The following is an 18,258-nucleotide window of genomic DNA, read 5'->3' on the forward strand; positions in this document are numbered from 1 at the left end:
ATTTAGTATAGTCAAAGGTAAGCCTAAGGGGGGTCTGGACCCGGAAACCCCCCCCTGGTCTACACCACTGATAGTTCTTATAGCTTTTTCCACAATACAGATCCAGAATTATGACCCTTCCTTTACTTCATATGCAAACATTTACCGCGACAAGTATCTAGCTGTAATACAAGATAAAAAAAATCCACAGGAGAGATTCCACTTATTGTATAAAGATTAATTTTTTATGCATTACGAAGTTTCACATTTCTTCCGCCAGTGTTTACAGAAGCCAAGGGTAACGGACGCAAGTTACCTGTCATTAGACGCATTCCTAAGAAGAATCAAACATAATATAGAACTCCGTACCCTAGATTCAAATTCTGAAAGCTTTCTGATTGACGATTTTGTAACGAAACGTTTCCCATATTCCGGCACGTGACCTCCGAAAAATTGGCCACCATGGGTCGTTGCCATATAGGAGCAACAAACACTTAGAAGAACGCAGCTAGCCTTTAAACACGCTAACGCAGTGTTGTATACAAACTTCATTGGACGAGCCTTCTCGCGGAACGTTTTACGGGCATTGGGGAAGACAATTTCCGAATTTCCCTTTCCGACGGTGCTAAAGCGTCTAACCAAAGAAAACTGTACACAAGAAAATGCACGACTTTAACGGGTGGCGTTCTCCTCATATGGGGTGCTGTGTTTGTTGCTCCTAGCTGCCATAGTCCTATCATGGCCAACTATGATGACGCGTTGTTCGGAAAAGCGCGTCTCCAAACGAATATTCGTGGCCACTGTTAGTTGGCCAATGGTTAGTGATTAAAGCTTACAACAGGCACCACATACTGACTGACACAAAAATAAACTATAGTCTTACAAAGTACTTTTAAAATATTATTTTAATACAAAGGTTTCTTAATTTTCCAATTAAAGGAAAACAGCGACGGAACCATCTCGACCTTTGTCATTTCTAAAAACATCTGCTTCTACGTTACAAAGAAAATGGAAGCCATGTTTTTTATAGAGTTCATAAACAAAGCAGTGGCGGCAACAGGGGTAGGCCTATTTTAATGTTACTTGGGGATCAACAAATCATATTTAATGGGGTCCGAAATAGGTTGTATGTTAGGCTTTTTAATCTCCTCTAAAGTTTTTAGTTCTGAGCGTACCAAATTCGTATTTTCTGAGATCGAAGTAGCGGTAGTATAGTGCCCAAAAAACAGCGGTAGACTACTAGTACCATCTACTGACCAGTAAATAAAGTTCAGCGGATGTTGATTAATGCCAATAGTCGACCAGTTTAGTAATCGCAGGTAACATGATTTTTGAGTAAAACCGAAGCGAAAGGTCCAAGAAACTGGGAAACGTTAGAATCAAAGCGCGTTTGGTGACTAAGGTCTCTCGCTGACACCATTTCTTTTATTTAAAAAAATAGACCGAAACGCGACCCTTGCCAGCGGCGCTCTATGATCCCACTCCGACAATTTAACCGTCAATGGCAGTCATACTGAAGAAATTGGATATTTGTTTTGCATTCCAAATGAGTTCAATCGTAGCCTCAAACCATTTCTGCCGATTGTTTTTCTTTAGCGTGCTACTTACTGGATGTTTCAGTTTCTCGCAAAATGTTTCAACATCCGTATTGAATGACCTGATTTCAACTTCTCAAAGATCTCCGAAATGTGAGTCCGTATCATTAGGAAACTATATATGTCCACGCATCGAATGTCTAAGGAAAACTCTGATGGCCCTGCTAATTCTCATAGAAACGGGCGTGGTTTAGTACGGATATTTTTGCTCGCGACTTGTTAAGCTAAACTTACTACTCCGCGCGTAGTCGAAATTAAGCCTTGTCCCGAAAGAATTTCGCTCACCTCTTTTGCCCTTTGTTAAGCATCTAATTTTTAAATTGTAATTAACCAAGACAGTAGCTTGAGAAGGGGTCTCGAACCCCCGAAAGCTTGCAGATTTTTATTTACAAATAAATATCTTATGAACCATGTTTGTCGTTTTTTTAAATTCATATTATGATTTTAACCATGGTCAATAAATTTTACGTATATGATCTAAATACGTGATTTTACATTCCAAGCACCACCCGTTTCTCGAGCCGCTTTTGGAGTACGGTGGCCATGAATCCTTGGACATTCCTAGACAGTATAGTTTCACTTACTAAAGTATCACTAGTAATATTTTTCTTGTTTATTTTGCAAGTTAGTAGTTTTTTAATGCGTAACGCGATTTGAAAAATAATCTAGTGTCAAATGTTAATGAACTAATAGAAGTATGTTAAGTTTAATAATGTAGTCAATGTTTTTTTTTCTATCTACAAATCATACTAAAAAACGGGAATTCTGGTTCTACGGTCCCAAAGCCTATGGGATTAATTTTTTTAATTAAAATCCACGTGATTAGGGTGGTCCAGTAATATCTGGCAAAATTAGGCTGAAATTTTCTTAGATTGTTTTAACCAGGACATGGAACCTGTTGTTTTTATTGAAATCCTGTGCCGTCTTGTAAAATGAAGCTTTGAATTATGTGCTTTAACGATCTTTAAGAAATAAATGGCGCAGTCAGTGGCGTAGCCAAGGGGCACATGCCCCACCCCCGAAATGTTTTTATTTTTTTACTTTTTTTTTCAATGGTTTCCCCCCCCCCCCCCCCCCCCCGAAACAAAATCCTGGCTAGGCAGTATTTATTAGATTTTGCTAAAATTGCCGGCGTTGTTTGTGACTTTGGTCACACGCGCCTGATGGACAAGTCTGTTTTTTTTATTTGATATCGAACGCCATCATGGTAATTTGTTATAATGAACCCCCATCAGAAATAGGGGAACCTCTGTACTATTAGTTAATGAGTGTGTTTTCTAGATATTTAACGAATTAGTCGATGAAATGAATGGCTCAAGTACTTTATAGGGATCCCCATCGTCAGTTACGTTCGGTTTCAGAACTCGGAATGCGTGGCGGATGACTTACGGAATGGAACCTGCTACAATTTCCACGAATGCAAAAAGTTGATGGGCACTCCCGTTGGGAAATGTGCTTCCAACCTCGGAACGTGTTGCGTCTGTAAGTTAAGCCTTTTTGGTGACCAACAAATGGGAATTATTTCTAATGTACTTGAATTTCTTTTCCCGGCAGTTCAATCGACTTGCGGTGGAAAGGTTACAGCCGACAACGGCCATTTCGTCAATCCCAGTTACCCATCGAAGGACGCCAAACTGCCGGACCCCTGCACGGTTTTGATCATGATTCCGACCGGTTCTTGCCAAGTACTCCTTAGAATGCTGGAATTCAACATTAGCCAACCTGACCACGACACGGTTTGCAAAACGGACAAGATGTGGTTCAGTCAGCAGCCGCAAATACCCACAATCTGCGGATCCAATTACGAACAACATAGTAATTTTACTCTTAGAAGGGCCTACTAATCTTTTCAAAATTCGTGGTAGTAATTGTCAGGACCGTAATTTCATTTGAAATCTCAAATGTGCACTCCGGTATATTACGATAGTCGTTTTACCCTTGGGTAAACAGTGATTTGCTTAGCAGAATCGTCTTCGAACGAAATCTTCTTGGCCACTAAACTATTATCGAGAAATGTCCGCGGGAAAGGCACGCGCCAGAGGCGGACTTGTGACATTAGTCAGATGGGCATTGTACCGTCGCGACCACACTTTGCGCCAACTCGAGCCGAGGGGGAAGTTGCAGCGCAACATCACTGAACTCCAAAAAAAATTATATTTTCGACTGCACCCCTACCCCTATAGATTCCCCCCCTGTGTTTCAAAACCATCTTAAGTTGAAGCCTAGAGGACCCTGGGTTGGCAAAAAATAGTTTTTTTTTATTTAAAAATCCATTATAGCTAAAACCAGTTGTAACCGGTGGTTTAATCTGGTTAAATCCTTTAATGTTTTTGCGAGTGACAGCACCTTTACATTGTGAGGTATAGCAGACTTATTTACCTCCTTTTATACCCTAACATGGCGTATTTTCTCGCGCAAAATGAATTTTAAGATTCCCTAATTGCTTATATCTAGCTCTCATTACTTAACTATCCACCAATGCCGCTACCCTTAGTAAAGAAAATTTTTGTCGTGGTGCCGTAGTATTTCCCCATTTGCCCACGTGGTAAGTCCGGTTTTTGCATAGAATAGTCTTCTACTGTCCTGCAGCATTTTGACCATTAAAAGTCAACCAACAGCGCTGCTAGCTCTTATGTTCCAAACACTCTATACACCCTTAAATTCTGTCGAAATTTTCTCTAAAAAGTGTCATAAGACAATCAGGCTTATGTTGGTAAACACAATAAGGAATTATCTGGGTTTGCTTATAAAAATAACAACGGTCAAAGACGACAATGAAACTAGCGAAGAACAAATAAACGCTAGTTAAAAGCAAGTCAATACGTCATTTTAAGAAATCATATTGACTTTTGAAATACTTTTTCCTAATTTTAACTCCAGTGGCGTGACTAGGTCGTCTCTCCCAAAGCTTTGTTGAAATTGGATCCTACCATTTGCAAAATTCTTCCGCAAACCACCAAAAATTTAATCGTTAATTTTTTTACAGTAGAAGTATTCGAAAATGTGCAATTTGCGATGATTTATATAGTACGAATGTCGTATAAATTGTTCTAGGTCTACACAGGGTGTTTAAAAAATGGAGGTCGGACCGAATTTTTCCTAGACTTAAAAGTTATTAGGAATCAACATTTTCAGAGTTACGAAACTAATCATGTACGAATGGACCAAGAATGTAAGTTGACTCACTGTTTAGGCTCTAAAAAGCACGCGGTAATAGTGTGTATTCTTATTACGTATTAGTCTAAGCCACGCTTTATACGAATGACGTTTGATGACGATGAAAGACAGAATTGTGAGTTGTGCCAGTGGCCATTTTGTTTAACACAATTTTGGAAGCTTAGCTGTGTTTCTAAGCCTTGGCAGATAACTGGTGAAAATGTCTAAATGTGTAATACAAGATTGTGGTAATAGAAATATTTTTCGCATATACCTAATTTTATCACTCCCAGAAATGTCTTCGGCATATCCAGCGCAAAATTTACCTTCTCGTTATTTAAATTAATTTTAACATTAAGAGCACCACGATTAGCGACTAGGAGATATCACAGACAATATGGCACCCGACGTTTTTTAAAACCGTTCCGATCCGAGATGGCGGTGTGGTCTTTACGCGGGAAATTCGAAATTGGGACTAAGCCCCGCCTCGTGAATACACACTATACTGAGAAAAGGAAAATCACGGTTAATTTTAGTTCAGTGTGGACAAACTTGGCGTCGCTGAAATCTATTTCCGGCGTAGTTTCGTAGAGAAGCTGGAGCGTTCACGTTCAATTTTGACAAAATGGTGCCGTTGATTAGGCTTAGTAACTTTTAGACCTTTTATTTTGGAAATTGGTTGTTTAAAAGTTTAAGAAATGGTATTTAACCATTGTGTTAAGTAAACATTATCAGTAAGCCGCGTATGGCTGAGGTTTTTTAAACAAATTCACTGGAAAACATTTCATTGCTAAACCTAAAGAATTTTATGAACTAAGCCCAACCAAACTTTCCCGCCTAAGCCTCAACTAAGATTTTCCTAGTGATAGTTGAACCGTATTCTTGAGGCGCTTCAAAGCGGCTGATGTACCTCAGTAAGCCTTCCGATTTAGGCCACGCCTACCCTGTCAAAATATCGGGAACAGTGGGTCCCCTTAGATTCTTGGTCCATGGAATGCCCAAAAACTTCATGGAGATAACGTTTCAGTCATTGACAACATCTCGCGACAATAAATTTCTTTATTGAAGCGTGCTCGCGCGTTTTGGTTACAGCAGATGCGATTTTATTTTACTAGGCTTAATAAAGCTGGTATTTTGAATTAATAAGAACCACCTGTGGACTATAATGTGCGAAAAGGTAGAAACGTCCATAATAAAAAGGGGGCAAACAAGCTAAACCCGTAACAAATTGAAAGTAATGATAAAACTTACAAAATACTCGGACCAATAGGTTTTCGAGGTTGAAATTAAACGCGAAACTCGAACCAAATAGATCTTCGCGTCCAAAACAATTAAAATGGAATTAAAATAGCCAGAATTTCCAGCGGACGTACGGTTTCGCCCTAGTTGGAGCTCATCAGTACCGAGAGGGGAATCTAGCTTGCGACTCCACCGAAACGAGAAGCTAAGCCTACACATTTAAAATTTCAAAACGCGTTGCGCATTAGCAACGGAAAGCCGAAGATCTATTTGGTCCCAGTATTTAGTTTTATCATTACTTTAAATTTGTTACGGCTTAGCTTATTTGCCCCCTTTTTACTATGAACGTTTCTACCTTTTCGAGTATTTAAACTGGTATTTGCAACTTTTAAGCCCCTAGCATTTTTTCGTCACGAACTTTGGTGGCATCGCCGCGTCCACCAAATCTTTAATACGACCCCACAGAAAAAGAGGAAAGTGGTGTAAGGTCAGGGGATCTGGCTGGCAATGCCGGGTGTCGGTTCCGCTCGACCAATCCATCTCTCTCCGAAGGTCTCGTCTAGATATGCCCCTCACTTGACGGCCGAAGTGAGGCGCATTCGATCGTACAGAGGGAAGTCGTCCAAAAAATCGTAAGACTTCATGGCACCATAGACAGTATATATCCCTAAGGGGACGAGAAATCGCCTACCTTCCACTGCATTAACGTCGCTGTTTCTCTCACTGACGCTCTGTTATTGAAAAAGGGGGGGTGGGAAACACGTAAGCTTCTAAGCGCTTCAAATGACCTTGAAAGTTCCCGTTTTTAAAGTACGGCCGTCTTAATTCAGTTGGGGCCCTAGCATCGACACGAACTCTTGCAGCTGGCCGCAAAGCGACTTTGATGGGATCTAAAAATCAGAGCGTATTCTCGTCCCCTTAGGGATATATACTATCTATGATGCCACAAACGAGGAGGAAGTATGAAAGGACCAAGAAAAGTGTAGCCTAACATGCCTGCCCGAACAATTATTATCCATTCCTCTTGAACACTTCCTTTTCGAATAGCGTGCATGTTTTCGTGCGCCCGCCGGTGCAGCTTATAGATATAAATCGTAAATTTTTCCCTATTTTTCTGAAAAAAAAAAGAAAAAAAAGGTTTTCACTCTATGATTTAACCCAATACTGGTTCGCCAAACACCCGTGTGTGGAATTTTCAACAATCTTCCAATATATCTCACGTGAAGTTCGCTGAGAATGAAACGTTATCTCCATTGATGCAGTTTTTAGGTGACGTTAAATTAATAAGGGGCATTCGTAACTCTGAAATTGCGCCCGTAGAAAAAAAGTCATAGAACATTTCCAATTCCAAATTACCTAGATATAAATAGTAGATTTTCGGTCCTATCACCGTTTTTGAAACACCAGGTATGGAAATGACTGCTATTTGAGACTTAGGCTGGTCATATACCATTTAAAAGACTACTGACTCGTTAAAAATTTGAACAAAATTTCAGATAGCTCCAATCCTCTTGTCATGTGACAGGGTTACCTTTCCGCTCTCCAAAACACGTGACTATTTAGCTCCAGTGGGATGCCAGATTTAAAACCTTCAACCCGCCAAAATGAAATCGGAAAGAAGCCCAAAAAACCGCCAATCGATATTTCGAAAAGCAGCCCATAAACTGACTAAGTCCTAGGCTACTCAGCCCAAAAACAAGCCAACAATTAATCGTGAAAAATTTGAATTAATTTTTATTTTAGAAATTTCAAAGCAAATTACACACCAACACCATTCATAAAACCCAAAAGGGAAATAAAACCAGTTTAATTAATCATAAATTGACGAGTTAAAACTTTCAATCAATTCTAAAGGTGGAAGGAACTTAGAGCTTTTTATATTTTTCATTTGTAGTCCAAATTTTAAGTACAAAATACTTTCTAACAACTCAAGACCCATTCGGTTTCTTAAGTCGTTTTTAGTTATGTTCACTTGAGAAAATACCCTTTCGACGTGGGCATTGGAGAGTGGGAGACAAAGAAGTGTAAGAGCACCTTCAGCTAATTCCCTCAGGGGGTTTTCATTGGATGCGTCCCTAAACATAAACACTTCCTTCCAGAAGGCGGTAGCGCTTGTTTTTTCTTCCCAAACGAGGTTTGAAACATGTCTCATTTGCGTTTCCAGTTTTCCCTTATTTTTAAAAATAGAGTCTGGTAAACTTTCAACTGCTTTGGCTCCTTCCGTCAAAATCTTCGTAGGGGCAATTGTATTAAGTTTCCTTAACACATTTTGACTGCTTGGTAATCTAAATTGGCATTGGATTGCTACTGATTTGATAAATTCAAAACATCTGTCTTCAATTTGGTGTTTAGTCTCAGCCGAGAGTTTTGAGCTATGTAGCTTCGATGAAACTTCCACCCCTAGATCACAGTCTTTTGGACTAAGATACACGGTTTTCATTTCAGACAAATCCAATTTTAGGAGGGTGTTCGTTTCTTTATTCGCATTGAAGACCATCGGTTTCAAAATCCTTTTCAACGTTCCTTCAAAAAAAAATTCGAAGTCCAAGAATAGCTTCAATAAATCTCCGTCGTCCAATTGGAAAAGCTTGTTTAGTTGCTTAATCCGGTTTAAAATGGGTCGGAGAAAAATTAAATATAACCTATTGGATTCGTCTTTGTACATATCTCTGAGGATTCTTGTGGTATAGCACTTCTTAGTATCTGGATGGTCAGCTGCCAGAGAAAAATGTAATTTCAATGCATCGTACTGCGTGTGAATTCTCTCGATGCAGTCCGCGACCATAAGCCAACGGGTGTTTGAAATTGACATCAGCTTTAGTGGTTCTTCGTCATCGTTTAATACTTTGTACAGTTTTTGGTACGCTTCCTGCCTTTTGGAACTGTGGGCAAACCAATTGTACGTTTCTCTTATGAGGAATTCGATGTGGCTTGGTAGACTTTCCATCGCCTTACTTGCCACCAAGTCCAACGAGTGGCAAACGCACTTGACTAAAATAAGTCCTGGTTTTTCTTTTTCCAGAAGAGTGAAAACGGAATGATGGATTCCGCACATAGTGCTAGCGCCATCCGTTCCAATTCCAATTAAGTCATTGAATTTTAAACCGTGGTTTTCGAAGAACTTCTTAATTTCATCAACTATACCTTTCGCTGTAGCATCCTCAATTTGAATCATTCCAAGGAAAGTCGTCACGAACTTCGACGACGATAAGCTAAAATACTTGACGGAAATGCACAACAACTTCTTCGTACTTATGTCGGTTGACTCGTCGACTAAGATGGAAAACGGACGGTCTTTCAGGTCTTCGAATAGTAACTTCTTGAAATATGGTGCCAAAACATTTCTTATAATGGCACTACATTTTGTTCGGTGCATCCGAAAACCAGTGTCTTCAAATTCAGCATTAAGGATCTCTCCGAGTTCGTTAACTGATGTTATAGAAGTGTTGCAAGCAGCGAATAAAGCTATTTTTAGTTATCTCCTTTTCTTGACATTTTGAATTTTATTCTCTTTGTTTACGGCAGGAACTTTTGTTACAGGAACTCCAAACGCTTGAGACAACGTAGAGACATCTCCAGGCTTAAGATTTTTCTTATGTTTTTCCGTTTTTGTATGATTAATTAAATCGTTATAATGTGCCCTGATACAGCAGCAGCATAGTTTACTTCGAAGCAGTTCGTCGCCTTCTTTTCCTTTTGCAAAATCTCGTAATTTTGGGTCGTCCGCCCAAGCGGGGTTGTATTTTTTGGAGTATTTAGCCCACTTTCCTGACTTTGCCATTGCAAAAATTAACTATTGGTTCTATAATTATCACGATCACCAAAAAATATTAACGAAAGATTTTTACCAATAGAATCCGACTAGATAGCACGGGTATTTATGTCCGAGTATTGACTCTTGAGATAATTGAGTCTTTGACTTTATCTCTTCGGTAAAATCCCAAGATTCTTGGAAATTAATAACCCATTATACTCTTTATCGCAGGTGACGCTTTCCCTCAACCGTCTTATTTGCACCTCCCCCCCTTAAGTTCGCCAGATGTCCATCAAAACACATCCCCTTTCCTCAACCTTTATAAGCGTTTTCGCCCTCTTATTTGACCCCTGTATGTCCGCGCTCCCTTTTCCCCAAACCGCAACGTCAACCCCCCACTGTGTTTTGTAGGTTCAAACATTACAATAGGGCAGATACCTTGTCCTATGACCATAACTGATAAGCGGTTTACTGACAGGTGGCATATCATAAGCTGCTGTAAAGGTTTGACTGTACCAGTTCGCCATACGTTACGTAGCTCGCTTTAATCCCGTTCTCAGAACGCGATGAAAAGGGAGCGCTGGGGATAAAGGTGGTTCAAGACCGATTTGGTCCGCTATTTCACATTCAGACATTCTTTCAGTAGTGCGCCGTAAATTCGCTAAATGCTATTTGTCATGGCTCTTGGCGGTATTTCTAGTACCGAAAGCCCAAGAAAAAACCCGAGAAGCCCAATTTCCCGCCAACAGCCAACCCTATTATTTCCAGCCAATATTCTTGAAAAGAAGCCCAATTGGCTGCTTTCCAGCCCAATCTGGCATCCCTGAGCTCCACTCTTTAAATTCAAACGATTTTATAGCCCCTTCTAGTGCACGTTTTTCGACCACGGATAAGTGGTGTAAAACCATAACACGTCATCATGAAGTCATCCGGAAAGAGGGGTTGACAAACAATGGTAAACGCTGTGACGTCTGTTCTGGAATTAGTCATTCCCGAAAAAAATACAACTTTTTTTGTTACGCTGCTGGTTTAACCGTGACGCATTAAATGTTTTCAGAGAACCACGCTTAACTTTTTCTTCGTGTTTCGAACACTACCCCCGTATCTGTATTTCATCTTTCGTGTACAAAACGTTCTATTGGTAACATAAGATACATTCTCCAAGCAGTGGCTATCTCAAAGCGAGCTTGATAATCTCTCCGTTATTTACATGTAGTTAGTTTTACCTAGGAGCAACAAACACAAGGAGAACGCAGCTAGCCTTTAAACACGCTAACGAAGGGTTGTGTACGAATTTCATTGGACGAGCGGCACGAGCCTTTACGATGAACGTTTTACGGGCGGGAGGGGAGACAATTTCCGAATTTTCCCCTTCCGACGGCAGCAGGTGCTAAAGCGTCTAGCCAATGAAAAACGTACACAAGAAAATCCACGACTTTTGACGGGTTGCGTTCTCCTTGTGTGGGGTGTTGTGTTTGTTGCTCCTAGGTTTTACTAAGGTGATAACTGTTGTTATTGCTATCCTATGCGAGTGTAATGTTCTGGGTTAATTGATCACACCGGCATTTGAATTTTATTAGTTTAACGCGTGAGCTCCGGAAATAGAGCTGGGATAAAACGTAGAATATAATTGGTTTTATCTGCTTCAAGTTAATCCATAGTTACCATTGTAACCAGCTATAGACAGAGCAATACAACAATCGGTGGTGGCCTAATTTTCGGAGATCACTCACCGGAAGTGGGTAATCGTTACATAACCGCCAAATGGAAATCGAATCTAGGGTACGGACTTTTATATTATCTTTGGTTCAGCCAACTCCAAATTAAAACTCAAGTGACGGTCGTATTATAACTACGAAACAATTTTAATATTAATTAGTACGTTTTCAAACAATTAATATTTATCTCCATGAGTATCTTCCTTTTAAAACGTATTAATTATCTCAAATACCATGTTTTTTAAAAGTTTAACATTAATAATTTTAATAATGTTTCCTTTTAATGCATTTCAGTGTTTATAAACGTTGAAGGTATATCTGTGTTGAAACTTTTTATGAATAGTAAAGGCACCAAGTTCCAAAGAATTTGGAACATTAAAGTTTCTTTCCTGAGTTGCACGTCATCCGGCTTAGGTCAGTTTCAAATTTGTTCTGTAACACTTCTCGGAACAGAAATCCAGTCTTGCGTACTTGATGCTAAACCATGAACAAATTTAAAGAAATTTAAAAAAAAATAAATTTTAAAAATTTCTCGGACCAATGCTGACAATTTTATTTAATAGGCGCTTAAATAAACACCCCTCTGACTGTCTTTTCCCCTTGTTGAAAAGTGCTGTTCGATCTATTCATATAAAACTATCAGCTTTGTCAGTATCAAGATAAACCATAGACTAACCGGTTATATGTCCAGTTGCAGCAGCACAAATTCTATAATCGGCTATGAATGATGTTTTATTTAAAGGACTTTGTTATTAGTTTTTGACTTGATGATATATTTCGTCCGAGTTTCACGTCTTTATTGGTTATCGAATGCCTATTGGTACGAGTAACTCTTAAGTTCATTTTTTTTAAAGGGAATATAACCTGCAAAACAATCTTTATGGAAGACCCCTTACATTTTTCAAATTAATAATAATAATAATAATAATAATAAATAAAATAATCAGCTAGGCTAATACCTATTAAGGCACCACCTTAGGCATAAGTCGTCAAGCGACTTTTAGGCCATTAATACAGGTGGCCGGCTACAGTGGTGCCAAACACTTCTAAAGCCAAAGGCAAGGGCGACCAGAGCTGCAAACGTTGGTGTTCCACACCAAATACCTGAGGTTATATTCCCTTTAAATTTGTTTAGGGTTTAGCTTTTTTGCCATTTTTCATTATGGTCTTTTGTATCTGTTCGCATGTTTTGCCATTCTTTGGCATTTTGAATGCTTGTTGTATATTACCTTACAAAAGTGAGATCGTGGTTTCATTCGCTTAATTGATTGAACTACAATTGGAATAAAAAAATAAACTGGTCAGTACGCTCGTTGAGATTTTATTAATCATAATATGTAATTTTCTTCCATTCGCAGCACCTGTGGGTTGTCTTCAATATTTTCCGCAAACGAGTGGAACTGTGTCAAGTTTCAATTACTACGAAATTAAAGAATTCAATTACGAATACGAAGAGTACGATGACGTACTCGACCCGCCGTGCACGACACACTTAGCCAATCAAAACTACGCCATCTGCGTCCAAAAGGCTCGGGGTATGTGCCAGATAGAATGGACAGCGGAAACATTCGAAATTACTGGAAACGAAACCTGCGCCGTGGCCGAGCGAGGAGATATCTGCCAGAACGACTACGTCATGATTCCCAAAGGTAGAATAAATGGTGACAAGAAAATCTACGACCGCTACTGCGGCTTTGCCTTGAACACCGCGGGATCTAGCAAAAGCACATCAGTTACGAGTTAGTTTTCTTCTGTTAGCTTTAACATGCATGAAATAATGTAAGCCAACTCAGCCTTTGAGAAATGCCAGGCGATTTTTGAACAGCCACTCTAGAAGGATTTGTGGGAAAGATCGTGCATTATCGGATTTTTTGTTAGTCGATCGTCAGTTTCAGGCGGGAAATAATCGCGCTTTGCTGTTCCGCGTCATTTATACCTAAAATAATTTCCAGGGTTGGTACATGACCTGGAGAAGTCAGGGATCATGGTGTTATGGTTAAGAAATTTAGCAAAAAGTAGGGGATTTTTTAAAAAAAATAAGGCAAATAAATTTTCTAAAGATGAATTAAAATTGCATATTAAATATCTCAAACTTTTATTTATTGTAAAATATAATACGAACCCTGAATTTATTTTATGTAGTTCCTTTTATAATATCAAGAATTTGTACTTGGCTGTGTTGAAATGATTTTAACGCTATAATAGTAAGCTCCTGGTCCCTTTCAGAATCGAATGACGCCAGTCTGTCATTGGTTCTTTAAGACGCTATGAAAGCACATGCCCTTCCAATATAATTATTTGTCTTCTTATATCTGTATTATCTTAATAACAGAAATTATTTAATATTCTAAAATGTGCACGTCATTCAACCACAATTTACCACCTTAAAATAATGTTTCTACTGGCTGTCCTTAGATGGTGCGCTGAAACACTGGTATTTTCTGCTTCACTATGCTTGTGAAGAACGGTTTGCAATTCGTTAAATGGCAGAGACCAGAAATTGCGCTGACCTATCTATAAAATTAACGAGGAAAAGAGCTAGCGCCATCTGGCTATTTCGCGGATAATATTGAATTAGAAATCGGCAGAGTTGGCTCGCCTAGATTCCTCCATGGCTTGGACCATGGACATTCTGTTACCTGGAATTGAGTCGCCCATGTTAAGACTTTTCTCCTTATTTGTCTCAAAATCTGGCAGCGCTGTAAATTTTTATCGTGCTGAACGGGAAAGTCGATGTAAACAAACAAAATGGCGGAGCCAAGAGTTAAATAGGAGCGCTAGCTGTCTTTGTTAGGGGAATCCATATTAAAGCCTAAATCAACTAAGTTTTCGTTTGATTTCCCCCAAATTGGCAGAAAGTACGACGCAATAATGCAGACTAATTGTAATTTTTCAAATTTCAAAACACACTATCAAAATGTAACGTCACCGTTTGTTTACATCGACTCCCTTAGGCTCTGGATGCGCAGAAAACTCAGACATTTAAGGCGCCATTTATTCGAGGCAATCTCTCGTCCTGGTAATATAATGTCCGTGCTTGGCCTTCCTTTAATTTTAAATTAATTTTCTCCCTGTGATGGCATAAGGTGACGCATTGCCCTTCATGGTCCGTTTTGTGACGGACGGAAGTGAAGAAGACGGAGAAGTTACCAGAGGTTTTAAACTGCAGTTTCGACAAATTAGATGCGTTGATTGTTAATATCATTTTAAACATATTTTTACACCATGACTGTTGATAAGACGTTCATTTTGCTTATTAAAAAAATTTATTTCATATTTTACGACTAAGGCTCTTGTGAATTCTTACAAGCAATTCTCGGAAGGTTAGTGCGGGTGACTGATCATTTAGTGTTGGCCTGTACGTGGAGTGCATCCAGATTAAGTACGCGCTATAATATTACATGAAGTACGCCGAGATTATGTACTCTTTACACCGATTATATTATGCATGCAGAGAGAGATCTATTGGTGTAAGAAGGAAAATATTTTGATTGTTTCCGAAACGAAGCTTTTATAGTATAATCTCTTAGCGGTGGAAGTAGAGGATATCAGATGGGCAACTCTGCGCTATTGAATGGTCTGCCTTACGTTTACGAATTAATAGTACTTTTAGAATAATTCGACTTGGGAAGTGTCTGTAATCAATGTGGTTTGGAGGACACAGATTTTATCGCCAAAGTGGTTGTTCCCCTTTTTAATAATTCACGATATTTAAAATTCATGAAAGTAAACCAACGAGGAAAAACTCGAAATTTGAAACATAATCAAACGTTTTTAATATGTACTGGACAAAGAGTAATGACCCTCGTCCTTGTATATGTGCGTTGGTGAATCAGTTAGGATGACCCAGACAATTGGATCATAGGTATATAATTATATTTTAGTCTAATTTTCAAGTTTTTTGGTTAGTCGAAGTACAGTGTGTTTTTTTTGCTCGAAAAAGTGATTTATTTCAAAAACTATGTTTTCTAGAAAGTTGAAATTTGTACTGTACATAATACGTGCCGGGGGACACGTTCTACCAAAATTGCATCTAAACCGAAAAATAGTTTCACGTTTTTTGAAAATTTAAATTTTCACCGCTAGGTGCTATAAGAAAATTGTCCACGAGAAAATTGTAGAGCGTCACCGAAAACGTACAAATAGCGTTGGCGCGAAAGAATAGACGTCTTTTTCACTGGCAAAATACGACTTGAAAAAGTGACAAGTTGGGCAAGGTAAAATAACTTTTTTTTTTTAATTCCATTGGGAGAGTAGTGTAACTTTATGAAAGTCGGAAATTTGTTAATCTGGTGTTTCATGCAATAAACACCGCTGAAAAATCGAGGAGACAATGGCGAAGAAGGTATTACACGATTTAATTTTTTTGAAAAACAGAGACATTTTATTTATCTACTTAAAAACAAAATTTATAAGTACGTTTCGAAAAAACCACCTTCGGCTGCGATTCAGGCTTGGGCGCGAACAATCATATTGTCGAAGGCGGCTTGAATCATTTCCGGGGTTACTTACCGGCAAGCGCTTACAATTCGTTGACGCAGCTCTTAATAATAAAAATAATAATCAACTAGGCTAATACCCAAGGCACCACCTCAAGGGTCTCAACCGGAGTGGCGTACACCTTGTCCTTGACGAAGCCCCTAAGAAAGAAATCCAATGGAGTCAGATCGGGTGACCTTGCTGGCCAGTGTACTGGACCGTTTCTCCCTATCCATCGTTGTGGAAATTCGTTGTTTAGGTAATCTCTCGCGGCTCTGTGGTAATGAGGCGAGGCACCGTCTTGCTGAAACCACAGTCTTGCTCGTTGCGCCAACGGCAGTTCGCCAAGTTGTTGTTCTAGCTCATTTCTCGAGAAATCTAAATAACTCTGGCCATTTAGGTTTTGTGGTAAGAATACTGGACCAATTAACCGGTTTCCAACAAAACCCATCCAAACATTCAAGCGCCCAAATTGAAATTGGTGACGGTGTTCATATCCCCAGTGTGGATTTGTGTCTTCCCAAACATGATTATTTTGGTGATTTTAAGGGCCGTCTCTTGCAAACGAGGATTCATTCGAGACAAGCACGTAGATATAGAAATTCTAAGGGGGGGGGGGACGAGTTATAACACAACCAGATGAAATCGCAAGCGCAGCGAGCGCGAAATTTTTCGTTAGCATATCGCATATTTAAAGTATTGGCTAGACTCGGGACGAGTGACAATGACATTTCCGCACGTGTATCAAACGAAGTTTTTTAATACATTTGCGAGAAAATGATATTATTAATGATCCTATTAATATATTTAATATATTAATATATTTTACTGTGCTGCGTTGCGGATATTTAAATTAATTTTTACGTCTTACTGTTTATTTCTTAATGTGGCGCTCCTTTCGTAAGAAAGGAATCGAGTCCTAAGGGGGGGGTTTGAACCCCCTAAAACCCCCCTTATATACGTCCTTGATCCGAGAATAGCATGTTGCGGAGGAATTGTGGGTCGTCGTTCACGGAATTTAGCAGCCAGTTGCAAAAATCCAGCCGTTTTTGAGCGTCTCCATCTCGTAAACCGTGGTGAAGCGTTGCACTGTAAGGATGGTACTTATGCCTATGTAAAATTTCCCTAATGCGAGTTTTAAACACCAGATTAACAAATTTCTGACTTTCATAAAGTTACACTACTCTCCCAATGGAATTAAAAAAAAAGTTATTTTAGCTTGCCCAACTTGTCAATTTTCAAGTCGTATTTTGTCAGTGAAAAAGACGTCTATTTTTTTCGCGTCAACGCTATTTGTACGTTTTCGGTGACGCTCTACAATTTCTCATTGACAATTTTCTTATAGCACCTAGCGGTTAAAATTTAAATTTTCAAAAAACGTGAAAATATTTTTTGATTTAGATGCAATTTTGGTAGAAAGTGTCCCCCGGTCATGGCTGAACGGGCTCGTCTCACACTAAGAGCCCGAGCTCGATTGGAGACTGATCCCAGGCTTTGTTATGATTATGATACGAGCCCGAGAAGAGACCAAAACGTTGTGGTTATTTTATTTGAGCCCGAGATTAGACCTTTATAATATAGCGTATTTTTGTGAGCTTGAGATGAGACCATTAAAATATAGTAAATTTCTTTGAGCCTGAGCTGAGTCCAATATAGTATAGTGTATTACTACGAGCCCGAGCTGAGACCATATTTTTGTAACGAGCCCGATATGAGACCTTATAATTTTTAAGAGACGGTTGTGTCCGTTTTTGCTCGATTATGTTTCCCTTGGCCACTGGGGAGCGCTGCGGCGCAGAGCAAAACGGCCGTAACCGTAACGCTTTCTTTCTCACCGATACGACCAACTTTGATTACGTGCTGTTTGCGCTATGGCTAAAGCGTGAAGAGCACTTGATCGCAGTTGGCCGTGTCGCCCTTGAATAGAGCTCTCACCTACTGGGTTAACACGGAATTTGCAAAATTGGCTATTTCGGATAACGTGAGTTAACCCACTCGTTTTCTGATTGATCCAAAGTAAACTAGCTTCTAGAATTTTCGAAGATTGTTGTAATGAAGAAAATACCAGGCCTGGTCGTCCGGCTGTTTCGTTTGACTTTTGTATCGTGCTGTGCCGCGACACCGGCGTGTGTTAGGTAGCCTAGCCCTTGCTCCTACTCCTAGAGGGAAAGGCAATGACCCGGCGGACGGTTTTTATGACGTCACTATGTTAACTTAACAAACAACAACGTGAGAGGGGAGCGCGCGCAGAAGGGATTTTTTCTCTCGTAGGCGGGGCCAAAACCGTCAGAGTGATCTTACCATACGCGGTACGGAAGGATAAGCATTCCGAGTAGAG

At 39.5% G+C, this 18,258-nt stretch overlaps 1 protein-coding gene across 3 annotated transcripts; it reads left to right on the top strand.

Moving 5' to 3' along the window:
• Positions 1 to 1,463: 1,463 nt before the first annotated feature.
• Positions 1,464 to 14,722, top strand: LOC149939308 (uncharacterized). Of its 3 annotated transcripts, none has more exons than XM_090177867.1 (6): positions 1,464 to 1,667; positions 2,904 to 3,056; positions 3,129 to 3,389; positions 11,736 to 11,855; positions 12,800 to 13,180; positions 14,528 to 14,722. In XM_090177867.1, exons 1-6 carry the CDS (start codon positions 1,481 to 1,483, stop codon positions 14,638 to 14,640), a joined length of 1,215 nt encoding a protein of 404 aa, XP_090033993.1. In that variant the 5' UTR covers positions 1,464 to 1,480; the 3' UTR covers positions 14,641 to 14,722. The 3 variants fall into 3 exon arrangements, with proteins under 3 accessions (XP_090033993.1, XP_090033994.1, XP_090033995.1); XM_090177868.1 differs by having other exon boundaries at positions 12,800 to 13,090; XM_090177869.1 differs by lacking the exon at positions 14,528 to 14,722 and adding an exon at positions 13,857 to 13,968 and having other exon boundaries at positions 12,800 to 13,090.
• Positions 14,723 to 18,258: the final 3,536 nt, after the last annotated feature.

This window comes from Leiobunum rupestre, chromosome 6 (assembly GCF_980474605.1).
Source record: "Leiobunum rupestre chromosome 6, qqLeiRupe1.1.hap1, whole genome shotgun sequence".
Classification (NCBI taxonomy): domain Eukaryota; kingdom Metazoa; phylum Arthropoda; class Arachnida; order Opiliones; family Sclerosomatidae; genus Leiobunum; species Leiobunum rupestre.